This window comes from Nannospalax galili, unplaced genomic scaffold (genome assembly GCF_000622305.1).
Source record: "Nannospalax galili isolate Female #2095 unplaced genomic scaffold, S.galili_v1.0 scaffold390, whole genome shotgun sequence".
NCBI classification, from domain to species: domain Eukaryota; kingdom Metazoa; phylum Chordata; class Mammalia; order Rodentia; family Spalacidae; genus Nannospalax; species Nannospalax galili.
In genome coordinates this window covers 6,470,243-6,484,448 of record NW_008330777.1, presented here as the reverse complement: position 1 = coordinate 6,484,448, position 14,206 = coordinate 6,470,243, and the positions used below count along the sequence as shown (strand labels likewise).

Here is a 14,206-nt window from a genome sequence, read left to right as displayed (position 1 = left end):
TAAGTGGCTACAAGACAAAGCTAAGGATATTCCACTGTGAACTAATTTGAACCTTATTAGAAGTAAAAGATTTTAGGCTGTGCTCTTTGCTCCATCTACTGCAAGAATAAAAACTGTTCCCAGCAATCAGACTGTATACATTCTAAAAAATGCCAACATCACTTTGAAAGGATGCACAGTTACTGTCAAGGGCCAGAACTTTAATCAACCCGACATAAAGCTTAGTCTCCTTAGAAAAAAGCAGCAGTTCTGGGTTGACAAATGGCAGGGAAATAGAAAGGAGCTGGTTTACTGTTAGCATTATCTAGGGTCACACAAAGAATACAATCAAGGATGTTACACTGGGCTCCCATTACAATACAAGCTCTGTTAATATACACTTTTCAATCAGTTTCATTATTTTGTTATTCAGGAGTCAGTCTCTTGTTGAAATCAGAAATTTCCTGGGTCAAAAATACAGTTATTAGGGTTTTGATGAGGGGAGGTGTTACTCGTTCTGTTTCTCAAGCCCAGAAGAATGAATGAATCCTCGAAGGAAATGATACTGAACTTCCTTAAAGTTCAGCTGCTTTGATTCAGCAAGACCCAAACCCAGCAGGGAAAGCACCAAACCCTATAGCTCCAAGTCTAGTATTTAGGGATTTAGTTTCAAAGAACTTAAGTAAGTGACTTCCTCTCCAGCCTTACTGCCTGTAACATAAACCTATTTCTTGGGCTGGTTCTACTCCCTGTATACAGCTCTCCTTGGCAGACATTCCACAGTTCTGGCATCTCTAACATCTTGGGGTCTCTATTGCAACCCAAGCTCCACTTTCACAGCTTTATACAGTGGCTCCTCACGTCTTCCTCACAGGGGCTCTGACCCTGCTACATGTTGCCTGGTCTCAGTGGCAGTCTGAAACATGGAGGAAGATTACGTCTTTGACCTTTCATCTTTCATGCCTCCAAACCAGTACCATGTGGACAGCACTGCCATTTTCTTCTGCCAGCTGGGGATGGAGCCTAGCCCCTGTGGACCACAGCTGCAGGAGATTCTGTATGCTCAAGCTGGTGAAAAACTGCCCCTAGATAACTGCCTTTTAGGAGCAGGAAACCTCTTAGGCTCTCTCCTTTCCCAAGTCAGATCCTTTAATGGGTGCAGTCTTGTCCTCAGGATACATTTCCTATTGTCACAGTACAAAACAGGAGGCCTATCATTAATGGCTCTAATTTAACAATTAGAGCCTTTTTTCCATTGTAGACCTGCATAAGAATAATCAGTAATAACAATGCCATACTCAACATTAGGTTGTCTTGACATGTCCTCTGCCAAAGAAATTAGCTCATTACTTTTTAATTTTTATCTCATGAACATTCTCAGGATATGGGAAGAATGCAGCCTGATCCTTTGCCAAAATATGACAAGAATGGTCCTGAGCCCAATTGGTAATAGAACCCTTGTTCTATGATCCCTCCTGATCCAGGCCTCCACTGTCTACCCTTCTCTCAGAATTATTCTCTTCCAAGCTCACACTAGAACAGTCCATTAAGCTGTGCTTATAGCACTCAACTGCTTTTCCAGCCTAAGTTCCAAAATCTTCCCTCAAAATAGTTCAAAGGCATAAAAGTCACATGGTCAGACACACCACAGCAATGGCCTCACTCCTGGTACCAATTCTTACATTACTTTCTTTTGTATTGCTGTGCTAAGAATACCCTGACAAAGAGCAGCTTTGAAAAGAAAAGGTTTATTTGGCTTACAGTTACAGAGGATATAAAGTCCATTGTGACAGGGAAGGCATGGCAAAAGGAGCATGAGGCTGGCTTGGCAGCCAAGAAACAGGGTGATTACATTTCATTCACAACAGGAAGCAGAGAGAAAAAGTCTAGGAAGTGGGGTCAGGGTATAAAACCTCAAAGCCTACCATCAATAACATACTTCCTCCAGCAAGGATCCAACTTCTAAAGGTTCTACAACCTTTCCAAACAGTGCCACCACCTGGGAACCAAGTGTTCAAACCTATCAGGGACACCAGCCTATCAGGGACATTTCTTATTCAAACTGCACACTGGTTTTCATTGTATTTCATAGAAATACAGAATAAATGTAAAGATGTAGAGTTATGAAGCACACCAATAAGGTAAACAGCCTTTCCCTCCTTATCTTGGTTTGGGGCATCTCAGAGGCAGATCCTTCAACAAAGATTTAAGTACTGTTGAGTAATCCATTTGTAAGTAAAGAAATGCTTAAAATAGAAAATAGAGAAAAAAAAAAGTAGTCCAATAAAATGTAAAAGTAGAAAACAAAAATTGACTAATACTAAAAACTGGCAATACTTTTAAAACCTAAAAAAAATATAAAGAAATGCTCATACTTGCTTTAAGCCATAGTGATCAGCAATACTGCAGATTAGCTCAGACATTGCTTGAACTTCATGAGATTTTTTCATATTCATAAACTCAATTGCCTTCATAGTTTGACCTGAATGAAAATAAATAAAATTAAAACACAGCTATTAAAAAGAATTTTAATGAATTGTCACCTGATATTCGTGTTTTTCTAAATTGAATACGAAATGATATTGATTCTATTGTGATGTCTGGGTGAACTCTATTAGTTCAGCAGTTACAATTCAAATGGAACAAAATAAAAAAGATTCACAGAATACCATTAAAATTGCATGATACAGCAGGCAATTAGCCCTAAATGAAAAAAAAATAAAAAAACCAAAAAACAAAAGCTGTACTACAAAAGAAACTTTTCCATCAAGGGACAACTTAAAGTAAAAAGATAAGGCACAAAGTAAGACTACCCAATAGAAAAATCAGGCAAGTATGGGCAGTCATTTCACTACCTTTACTATCCAACACAGTAACCACCAACCACCAACCACAGTGATTTTTTTTTCACTTATACTTAAAACTACGCAAGTAAGACTGAATTAAATCTCCACGTTGTACTAGTCACATTTGCAGTGCTTAACAGTCATATATGGATGGCTATTTTTTTTTCCACAAAAAGAAAATTTAACGGACCTTCAAAATTCTGAGGTAGACACTAGTAATCATAACTCTTTTTTTCTTTTCTGGTCTTTTTTTAGAAAATTAATTTATTGAGAATTTCATATATGCATATAAGGTGTTTTGATCAAATCCATGTCCACTCCTTCCCTCCAACTCCTCCCATATCTCCCCATTACTTTTTTCTGACAACTTCATGTACTCTTCTTTTATTTTTTTTTAATGGGGCTTTTTGCTACTCTAATATCTCCCCTTCTGAAGAGGTAACCCCAGTATCTTTTAAGGATTAAATAAGAGCTCCCAATACTTCCGACATTTTTGGCCTTTGGAATGGAGTATATTGCTAAGAGGCCCAAGGACATTTTGAATTTTAGCCAAGAAACTAGCTACTTTTCTTTGAGGTCTTTTTACCCTAACTGCCTAGCCAATTCCTACCTCCTATTCTTAATGGATGGCTATTTTCTACTATGATGTACACAGCCACAGACCATTTCAGAACATTCTATAACACAGCACCTTAGAAAACACACTGTATGCTTGTGCTGGATAGCTTTACCTGTCAACTTGATGGACCTGGGTAGAGGAGGCCTCAGTAGGGGAACTTTCTCCCTTGGGCTGGCCTGTGGTCATTTTCTTGATTGTTGAGTGATATGGGAGCCCACTGTGGGTGGTGCTACCCCTCAGCAGTTGGTCTTGTATTATATAAGAAAGCAGGTTGAGCACAGGTCAGGGGAGCAAGCCAGTAAGCAGCTATCCTACATGGTCTGTGCTTCAGCTCCTGCCTCCAGGTTTCTGCCCTGAGTTCCTACCTTAGGCTCCCTCAGGGATGAATCTGAGAGATGCAAGCCAAATAAACCCCTTCCTCCCAAAATTGGTACTGGTCAGTGTTTTGTCACAGGAACTGAAAGCAAACTAGAACAGTATTCTAGAATTCAAATATATTAAAGTGGCCAAGGTGGTCCACATCACCAGACAGATGGGAGTGGTAGGGCAAGGATGGTTATTGTGCCATGACAGTGTTCACATATGATGTGCCTGAGTGTGGGCTGAACCTCAGATCACAATAAGAAAATATATAAACCTTGATGATAACGTCTTTCCAGGTAGAAGTGGTGGTTAAATGATGGCCTTCTGTCTCAGATACCAGCCTAGAAAACAGATAAACTGAGAAACTCCAGAATGGGAAACATACTCTCACCCATGCTCACTTGTAACTAGCTTGTATTCCCTACATTGCAGAGTCAGCTTTCTATTACTGACTTAAGACAAGATGATATCCATCAAGAACTGGGTGGTGGTTTCACTGTTTGTATATGCTACTCTTACCCACTTCGATACCTAAGATAGTCTTTAAGTTTAGACTGTGGGGGAAGAGCCAGACAAACTATTTTTAATGAGAGGTTGACTCAGTTATGGCCAATTAGCAACAGCTGGGATAAAGCAGTTAGTCCTTTAGGTACCAGTGGACTACAGCACTGAAAGCAATGTTGCTGATGAGCCAGAATACCCTTACCAAGAGCCCTGAGTCCTTTGTTTTGCTCCAGAAGAAACATGATGAAATAATTTTCATTAAAATATTTAGAGAGATAAAAGGGAAACAAAAATAATAATGAAAGAACTGGATTCTAAGGGGAAAAGCTCCCTCTAAAATCAAAAACTTCAATGGATCTTCTTTAACTGAGTAATCAATTATCACCAGTAATAGGATAAAATTACATGTGCCTCCTAGTGAGATACATGAAAAAGCAATCCTTTACTTAGCATTCCTGTCAAAACTGTATAAAAAGCCTAATCATAGGTAAATAATCAAGCAAACCTCACTGTATGCATCACAGCATCAGTATCAGGAAAACAAAAGTCTGAAGAACAGTTCCAGATGGAAGAGATTAAACAGTACAACTAAATGTCATGCACGGGCCTGGACTGATTCCTACAGAAGAAAAAAAAAGCTACAAATAGTTTTTAAAACTTAAAACTTGACTGTAGTCTGCTTATTAGACAACGTTACTGAAGCAATGTTTAAATCCTAAATGTACAAAAAGGCTAGGGATGTATAGGACAATGTCCTAGTTCTTAGGGGATACGTGCTAAAATACCTGCAGGTAATATGACATCGGTAACAAAGGTTCAAAGGACTCAGATGCAAAGAAAGCCTGTCTGTGGACTTATAGCTAACAGGCAGAGTCTTAACAAATGGCAAATCTAGGTGAAAAGTGTCCAAAATTTACTGTAGTATTCATGTAACATTTCTGTAGGTTTGAAGTCTTCAAGAAAAAAAAAAGTTGAAGAAATAAGGATCAAATGAGATATATTAGGTCAGATATTCACTATTTTATTATTAATTTAACAATTACTATTTAACCCACTATCAATACTTCTAAAGCTGATCCATACCTCAGCACTGAACACAGCCATTTTTTAAATCCCAATGACCTGATCACTACCATTTAATCACAGTGTATAATCTACTGACATTTAATGTAATTATCAATATAGCTGAGTTTTAATCTATCTTGCTACTTATTTTTTTTTAATTTGGGCCATCTCCACTTTCCGAAATTTATGTTTCCCTCATATCCCCAACAACACCCATTCACTTTTCTTACACTGCAATAAAACTAATGCAGACATTTGTCAGAGCTCACCGCAATAAGTGTTTAAGAGTCGGGAACCATCTGTGGTAAAGAAGAGATCTATACGTTGTTCTTAATATGACATACAAGAGCCTATTCTTGTTATGAACTAACTTGTCAATATCCATCAACTAAGAATATGATGGACAGACATAGAAACATGAGCCGTGTACTGCTTGTAAGTACCCATAAGGCACAAATACACATTACAATCACACATACCAACTCTCTGTTTTCTATTTTCTCGAAGGGCTGTAAGCAGCTCCTCAAAAGGAGTGCATATTCCCAAAGTTTGTACGGAATAGTGTTTTGCCACCAGAGCAAAGGCTTCCACATTCAGCAGCTTCTGGGAAGTTTCACAAAATACTTTGGGAAGAGCAGTAAATCCTAAAAAAAATTCGGAACAGAAAAGAAAGATTAGCAATAATTAATATTTAAGCTTATAAGACTTTAAAACAATAAACTAATGACATTTGGCTTTTACAGCAAGTTATATATTTTCACTTTCAACTTTTGGCTGTATTTCTAATTTCTAATAGTTCCTTTGGATTTGTTATTTAAACTATTAGCTATTTGTAACACTGTTTTAACATTTTCTTCAAACATATATTTAAAGATAAAATTAGAATTTGGTTTTCCCCCCTAAGAGCAACAACAACAAAAGATTTAAGTCTGAACAGTAATGTAGTTATTTAATTGTGCAGTTTAAGGAAGTCTACCCTTGCATCTCTGTTATTCCCTATCTACATGGTACACTGCTGCTCAATCTTATTTTTCTGTGGCCATTTTTAAGAAATGTCAATTTGTTTCTAAGGTTTTATTATTTTGTTCATTTCAATTTGTCCATACTGGTTCATAAAACCTCTGGACTGGAGTCCAAGTAAGCCCATTTGCTGAAAATTATTTTTTAAAACTAAAACAAAGCCCAACAAAATAAAAACAAACCCACAAACCAATATATCCAGTTGTTAAATAAAGTATGCAAAACACTCACTTTGTGGAAGCTGGTACAATTTAGGGACAATTTTGATTCTACCAAAAAGAAACAAATCTCAAACTATACTTACCATGACATCCTGTCTAACATGGCTGATGCTTATGGTTACTTGAAAAAAAATCCACTTAAACACAAAGAAAAATGATATCTGGCAAAACAACAACAAAGCTGATGGAAGTCTGCAGAATTCGACATGAAAACTGTGCTTAAGCTAGTATCTATTTAAAGCTGGTATCACTTAAGTTGGTGGCAGTAATGTGTGCTAAATTTATTATTAAAAAGAAAATTAGAGATATGTAACTTCTACTTTTGAATCAAATAGAAAGATTACAAAGTTACTATGGTTATTATACATATATACACATATATTATAAAAATTTTTGGACATTTTACAAGCTGAATTTACTGGTGTAGCCAAAAGTAATAAAATCACCATCAAAATATTTGGGCATGATACAGAAGGGAAAACTCAGTCAACTATTAAGTGAGACTCTTAGGGTTAAGAGCAGTCTCAACATCCCCAGGTTCCAAGGGAGCAATTTCTTAGAGTGTGATAGAATAAGAGTACTAAATCTTGGGAGCACAGGGACTATTACAGTAGTCAGTTATTGGACAGTGCTGCCAACAGAAAGAAATGTGATGTTTCTGTTGGAAAAGTAAAGGTTCAAGTCAACTTAACTATTCTACTGAAAAATTCTTGAAAATCTTCCAATCTGATCTGAATTAAATTATATTAATTTGCTTATAGGAACCCCAGAAATTTTGAGAAATTGGACATATAAGGTACAATAATATTGTATTTTTCAACAATGGTTAATTTTTTTTAAGTTCTGATTTGATCTAATAGTTTGTCTTTAAAGTTAAAACCAGTTCACTTGGCACGGAATTCCACAATTAAAATATTTTTACAGTGAAAGTACAGCTGAAGTTCTTTTTTTTTTTTTTTCAAGTGACTCACTCTGTTAACTTTCACAACTTGCTATTTTCAGAGATGATACAGTTTTTTGAGATTTTAAGAAGTGTCAATGACCTTGTCTTTCCTTCCATCTGTGAAGCAGTGAGAGAGGCAGTTAAGGGGCAATGGTTCAATGTCCAAGTCCTCAAAGTGCTTCCCTGGTATTCGGAAAATCAGGTTGTAACTGCCAGAAGCCACAGTGCTATTGAGACTTAGTTCATCCTTAGTTGAACATACAGACTCCCCACCCCTACCTCCACATAGGAAAAGTTTGTTTCCTAATTTGCTGCCTGCCACACCTGCAAATGATGTGGCTTGATCTTCTTTCCCTCAACTCCCTCGACTGGAAGGTCTGTTCTTCCTTCAGCATCCACTCGTTTTATTTAAATACTCTTATCTTTTTTGTGAAATCTATATCACTATTCTACAGAACTTTCCTATAAGATCAGTTACAAGACAGTTTTTAAAATAGTTAACTGGGGAGCCAGTGAGATGGCTCAGTGGGTAAAGGGATCTGCCACACTGCCTGACAACCTGAGTTTGACCCTGGGACCCACAAGGTGGAAAGCCAGAACTCATTATCTCAAGCTGTTTTCCGACCTCCACACATGCGCCCTGTAGTATGCATGCACCCACACTGACAAATCATGCATACATCATATACACACAGACAGGAATAAAATTGTTTTAAAAACAGGCTAACCAGGAAAGAAGCAAGAGAGGTTATTGTCTATAAACATGTGACCAGGATACCTCTAACTTGTTTTGATTTTAATTTCTATATCAGATACCAATGTTCAAGGAAAAATCAGAGTCACATATACAGATTGTAAAAAAGAAAAACGCCCAAAATTTCAAAACTAGAAAACCAATAAATGTATATTTCTAATTTAAATAAAAATAAAATCTCAGAAATACATTATCTTCCTTGAAGGTCATATAACACGTTAAGGAGGTTGAGAGCATCAGGTTTCACAAGAACTCACTGCTCTATTGCTAACACATAATGCATGTGTAATACCATGTGCAGGCACCATGCTAAACATTTTACCTATCATTTGAGCTAGTTGATTAGTGCTCTTATCTCATTTGCAGAGAAAAAAACCCAAGACCTAGGGAGGCTGTAATTGATCTAAATGTGCACACACAAGAGTTAGGGTAAGGAAATGGGGCAGTCTGACTTTATACCTCACTCTTAATTCCTATTCAATTAGCATGCCAAGACAGCAAGAAAATTAGCAGTAAGCATCAGAAGACTGACTGTCAAAATCAGGTCTGGTAACAATTCCCTCTGGTAGAGATCAATACATGTTGATATAGGATATTTCACATTCACTTATCTTTGTATCTACTTTCTTCACTCTGCTTAACTTCTCCCTCTCCACCAGAAGTGATCTTAATTTCCAGAAATTTAAAAAAGTAATTTGTACATACAAAACAATGTCTCTGAAAAGGAAGTAAATATTTTTATAAGATTTTGCTGTGGTATTTACTTCTAGAAACAAAGTAATATTACTGTTTCATGTTCAGTTGTAAAGCAAAAGTACTTTGCACACAGCATGAATGAATGACTGGAAGGATGGATGAATGAATGCATGCATGCATGAATGACAGTGATACTTCAATGCACTTACTATTGCAGCATCATCAACTACGAAATTCTCCTAAAACTCCGTAGTGGTTGCAATCACTGAGGCCACTACGAGGACTTCAATAGCACCACTGATCCTGTTAGGGAAGCATAAAACTTCATTTTAGCCTGAATGCCTGTATCTTAGGTGAGACAAGAGTGGTTTAGATCATGTAGAATGCAATATAAGTTAAAATACAAATACGTATTAAATTTACAGATATAACTGTATTATAGGGGCTGGGAGAATTGTTAATCACACAGCCAATGACCTGGAATTTCAGGAGGAAATCAACAGTAGTACCTTACCAATAATAATCATCACAAGTATATAGAAATATTTTGCATTTATTCCTACATAAATGTCCTACAGATGTCTTCAATTCAGAAGGTTCAAAACTGAACTGAATGTTCATATTCCCCCCTTTCCTATTTCCTGTGTTGGCAAAGAGCATTTTTATTCACCATTAAAAGTTAAAACATTTTTATACTATCTTTCATGTATCATGTGTCTTCAATTCATATGTCCAGTGACTCATCAAGCCTGACGTAAAATGGATTTTTCATTTGGAAACCTGCCCCCAACACTTTCATGGTTACCACCCTATGAATACCAGTTCTACTGCAGTCCTCATAGTGCTTTCCTTGGTAAATAGCACAATGCTCAATAAGTGTTAGGTAAGCAGGGCATGTTTTCTAAAGCGGAAATTTGCTTTTATTCAATGCAAATGTAATCAAAGTTTTTAAGGCTTTGGTTCCTATAATAGTTGGCTTTTGGGCTATATCTTTGATAATTGTTTAATAGCATTTAACAAAATATTAAATCTGTCTTACTGAGCTTTGAAAAATTAGTTAAATTCTATGAACATTTGACTCTATCCATCAAACTGAAATGTATCAAGGGAGAAAATAAAATACATACTGTTACTTTTAAAATAAATCAATTTACATGACCCAATTATGTGCTAGGAAATGATTTGCCTAAAGTACTCTAGCTTAATGTACAGTTGCATATAAAATGAAAAAATATGTTATTTAAGCACGAAAACCATGTTTTGGGATGGAATAAGGTATAATTAACAAGGAACTGACATGCAGGTCCTTACCAAACCAATATTAATATCATATTAAATGTATAAATACATGTAACCATTCGAAAAGCATTTTCACATTTAACTATATTATAGCAAAAATGAAATTAAATATCAAACTGGAAAAACTTAACCATAGTATTTTAACAGATTCTTAACATGGCTTAATTTGCAAGCAAATAAGGTACAATGAAACCAATTTAGAAATTCATTTGCTAAGTAAAAAACAAAAATCCCATATAAACTAATTCAGGGGTGCCTACTGTGTGAAAATTATCATGGAATATTGCTTCAGTTCCTACTAAAGTGTTGTGCTGACTAGGATTTTCATCAACTTGACACAAATTAGAGACACCTGGGAAGAGGGACCCTCACTTGAGGGATTTACACCCATCAGACCGGCCTGTGGGCATGTCTGTGGGGCATTTACTTCATTGCTGGTTATTGTAGGAGGGCCCAGCCCACTGTGGGTGGTGTGATCCCTGGGTAGGTGGGTCTGGACTGTGTAAGAAAAAGTAGCGAGCAAGCCAGGGGAAAGCAAGCCAGTGAGTAGCATGCCTCCAGGTCTCTGTTTCCATTTCTGCTTCAACCTCCTGCCTTTGGTTCCTGACCTTACTTCCCTCAAAGATGCACTGTGCATTGGAAGCAAAGATTAAAGGACCCTTTCCTTCCCATGTTGCTTATGGTCAGTGTTTTCTTACAGCAATAAAGATGCAAACTAGAACAAATAGTCTAAAAAAACCTCAAGAAACACAACAGTGTACAAAACCAAGAAGAGGGCTGAGGAGATGCTCAGCAGGTAAACAGCTTGCCACCTAAGCGTAAGGACCAGAGATTGGATTCCCAAAGCACATGTAAAAGCCTGGTGAGTATGGCAGCCTCCGTACAATCCCAGGAAATCCTTGGAGTAAACTGGCTAGTCAGACTAGCCAAAATGGCAAGCTGTGGGTTTAGCAAGAGATCCTACCTCAGTGTGCAGGATGGAGAGCATTCAAGGAAGACACCCAACATCACCATTGAGCCCTCACCATACATGGATGTACACATGCATGTATACCCACACATGACGAGAATGCTCATGAACACACTCCACACAAACATACAAAAAAATTTTCTAAAAATGAAAACACACTTGACTTATGGGGCAGAAAATAAGAATCTTATTCTAGAGAACTCTATTCTAGAGAATCAATTGAAGAACAATATAACAAGTGAGATAAATACATGTTTTTAAGTTAAAAGAGTAAAAATTTCCTGAGGAGCTAATGGCAGTTAATGGTTGCTGGGAGGGGAGAGACACTGTCTTCCCTGGCATAGCCACTGGCAAGTTACACAGGCTCTGGTAAATAACCTCCACTTTGTTCATACAAGCACCCCAAGTAAACTCCACGGGTCACACATTGAAGAGAAGGCTAAAAGGAAAGAAAGAAAGAAGGTGTTCAGCAGGAGGGGACAAGAGAAAGTAACGAAGGGTGAATATGACCAAAATACATTACATACATGTGTGAAGTTACCAAAATAATAATTAAACCTTCCTTTACATCCTAAAAAACAGTGCCAGGCGTGGTGGCTGTCACTAGGGAGACCCTGTCAAAAAACAATCAACAAACAAAACAAAACAAAAAATTATGTTAAAAAAGGATAAAAATGTTGAAAATTTACCCGAGACATGAAATGAACTAGATCTGAATAAAAGCAATGTCACACAGTTGGAAACTGAATCATACACATACAATACACTCACACACACTCACACACATACATTTCTCAAAAGTGTCTCCTGGGCAGTGCTCAGTGCATAGGACTTCCTGCATTAATAATAAGTAGAATAATTTAATTCTAAGATGTTTAAGTGGGAAAAAACTAGAATAAAATTCTGCTTAGAAGGAATATTTCCTTTTTTTCACTGTTTTATACAGTTACTGATGTCCATTATGAAAAGTTAAGAGATCCAGAGAAATTTGAAAGGTTAATCATCCAGTTCAGTCTCTATTGCTGGACAGATACACAAACTGATTGTTAGGCTTTCCCAAAAGACTTTATTAGTACCCATTCCTAGCCTACAAAAACAACTGGTATTATGAACTTACAGTGTACTTTGCCTAATACCTACTAACCGCCTACTGACAAGGCATTGTTCCAAAACAATGAGCAAAATGCTCTTATATTACTGAATGTGGAAACAGTTTTTTTTAAAAATGCATTAGTACTATTAACTCATGGTTTTGATAATAAAGGTAATTACTTGCTCAATAAGGCAATAGAATTTTACTTGCTGAATAAGGCAGTAGATTTGAATATGGATCTGAAGAGCTCGTACTGAGGAGTCAGATGCTGGGAAATCAAGGATCTGAATCTTCCACAAAAAGCTGTGTCCCTGGAAAATTAATTAAAGTGGCAAATTCACAAATCAGGAATAAAAGAGTTAATTTTTCAAGGTGATATAAAGATTGAGAGAAAACAGGGTATGGAAGGTAGAGTCCTGGCTTGCAAGCATGAAGGCTTGAGTACAATTCCTAGAACCCACATAAAAAGCCAGACATGGTAACACAGTGTTGCAGTCCAGTGCTGTGAAGGTAGAAACAGGCAGATCTCCTGGAGTTCACTGGCCAACCAGCCTAAATGGTAGGTCTCAGGTCCCAATGAAAGACCCTGTCTCAAAAAACAAGGTGGATGACTCCTAAAGCTAACCTTGGCCCCCACATGCACACAGACACACACAGACACACACACACACACACACACACACACTCACACACACACACACACAGTGAATGATGACTGAATTCAATTATTAGGATATGTAAGGAAAGGTATTTCTCCCACTATGTGAAAACTAATTAAAACCATATGAAAATTTTGCTTTGCAGTTGAAGATAGTTTCTTTCCATTTTCTTTCTTTTGAAAGCTAGCATGAGTCATTCACTCAACAATTATTCATGGAGCATGTAATATATGCCAATATTTTCCATGTGTTGGAATACAAGTGATTCCTGCTCTTTACAAGTTGCCATAAGTACAGAATATTGCAAGAGTAAATTGAAGGGGTGCCTAACTTTCCAACTTTCAATGAACAAAACTTAAGATTTCTTACAAGCACAAATTCTAAAAATTATTCTTTTCAGTATGAGAAGCAGCTAGCCACTTGTACAAATTAACAAATATACATGGAGAAATACACCTGTGACTAGCAAACTGCAGGACACACTATATATCAATGATTTTAAAGAACTAGTATTTATGAAGTGCTATTATAAAAGACACCCCCCCACCACTCACCCTTCACCCCTGACCCCTGCCACTTTCACTGATGAAGCTCACTAGCATGGGCAAGCTCTGGAAAGCCTGGAAGCAAAGTAGAGAAATTCTAATAGCTATTGCTGTTCTTCTGTCATTTTATTTCCAAAACAGAATCTAGTTTCTTGAGGCTATGAAACCCTAGGGTCTTGAAAAATTCATGGAACCTAACATTTTATATAGAGTTTTAAAATGAATTAGTGAACACACAAAACCTTCGACATTAGCACTCTAATCAGTCTTCGTTGCACTAATGAAACAGTCTCTTAACTGGTATCTCAACTCATGTTTCTTCACCACTGTGTATTCTAGACTTCAAGTATTCTCAAATAGATACTAAAATAGGTCACCATGATGCCTATATGACTCCAAAGGTTTCTGTTCATACTTAAAACTTCTAAGGTCTCCAAAAATCCCCGTGGTCATGTCTCTGCCCGTCCCTCACTTAGTCTGTCGTTCCAGTCTGAAATCCCTTCCAGTGTTGTCTTCAGGTTCTGTCTTCTATGTGACTTTTCTTTACACTGGCACTATCACATCACACTGGGCCACTGCTATCATTTAGAATCATCTTTATTTCGTTGACTATAGATTTCTATCCCGCAG

At 37.1% G+C, this 14,206-nt stretch overlaps 1 protein-coding gene across 2 annotated transcripts in view; it reads right to left on the bottom strand.

Annotated features, from left to right (window-relative positions):
• Positions 1-14,206, bottom strand: part of Mettl25 (methyltransferase like 25) — a 119,321-nt gene that overhangs the window by 104,506 nt on the left and 609 nt on the right. The window contains exons 2-4 of one of the 2 annotated variants that reach the window (XM_029555726.1): positions 9,220-9,313; positions 5,856-6,020; positions 2,355-2,461 (exon numbers count right to left, since the gene is read on the bottom strand). In XM_029555726.1, the coding sequence (XP_029411586.1) occupies positions 2,355-2,453 (99 nt within the window). In that variant the 5' untranslated portion in view covers positions 2,454-2,461; positions 5,856-6,020; positions 9,220-9,313. The remainder of the gene's footprint in view (positions 1-2,354; positions 2,462-5,855; positions 6,021-9,219; positions 9,314-14,206) is intronic. The other variant, XM_008852320.3, reaches the window with a different exon arrangement.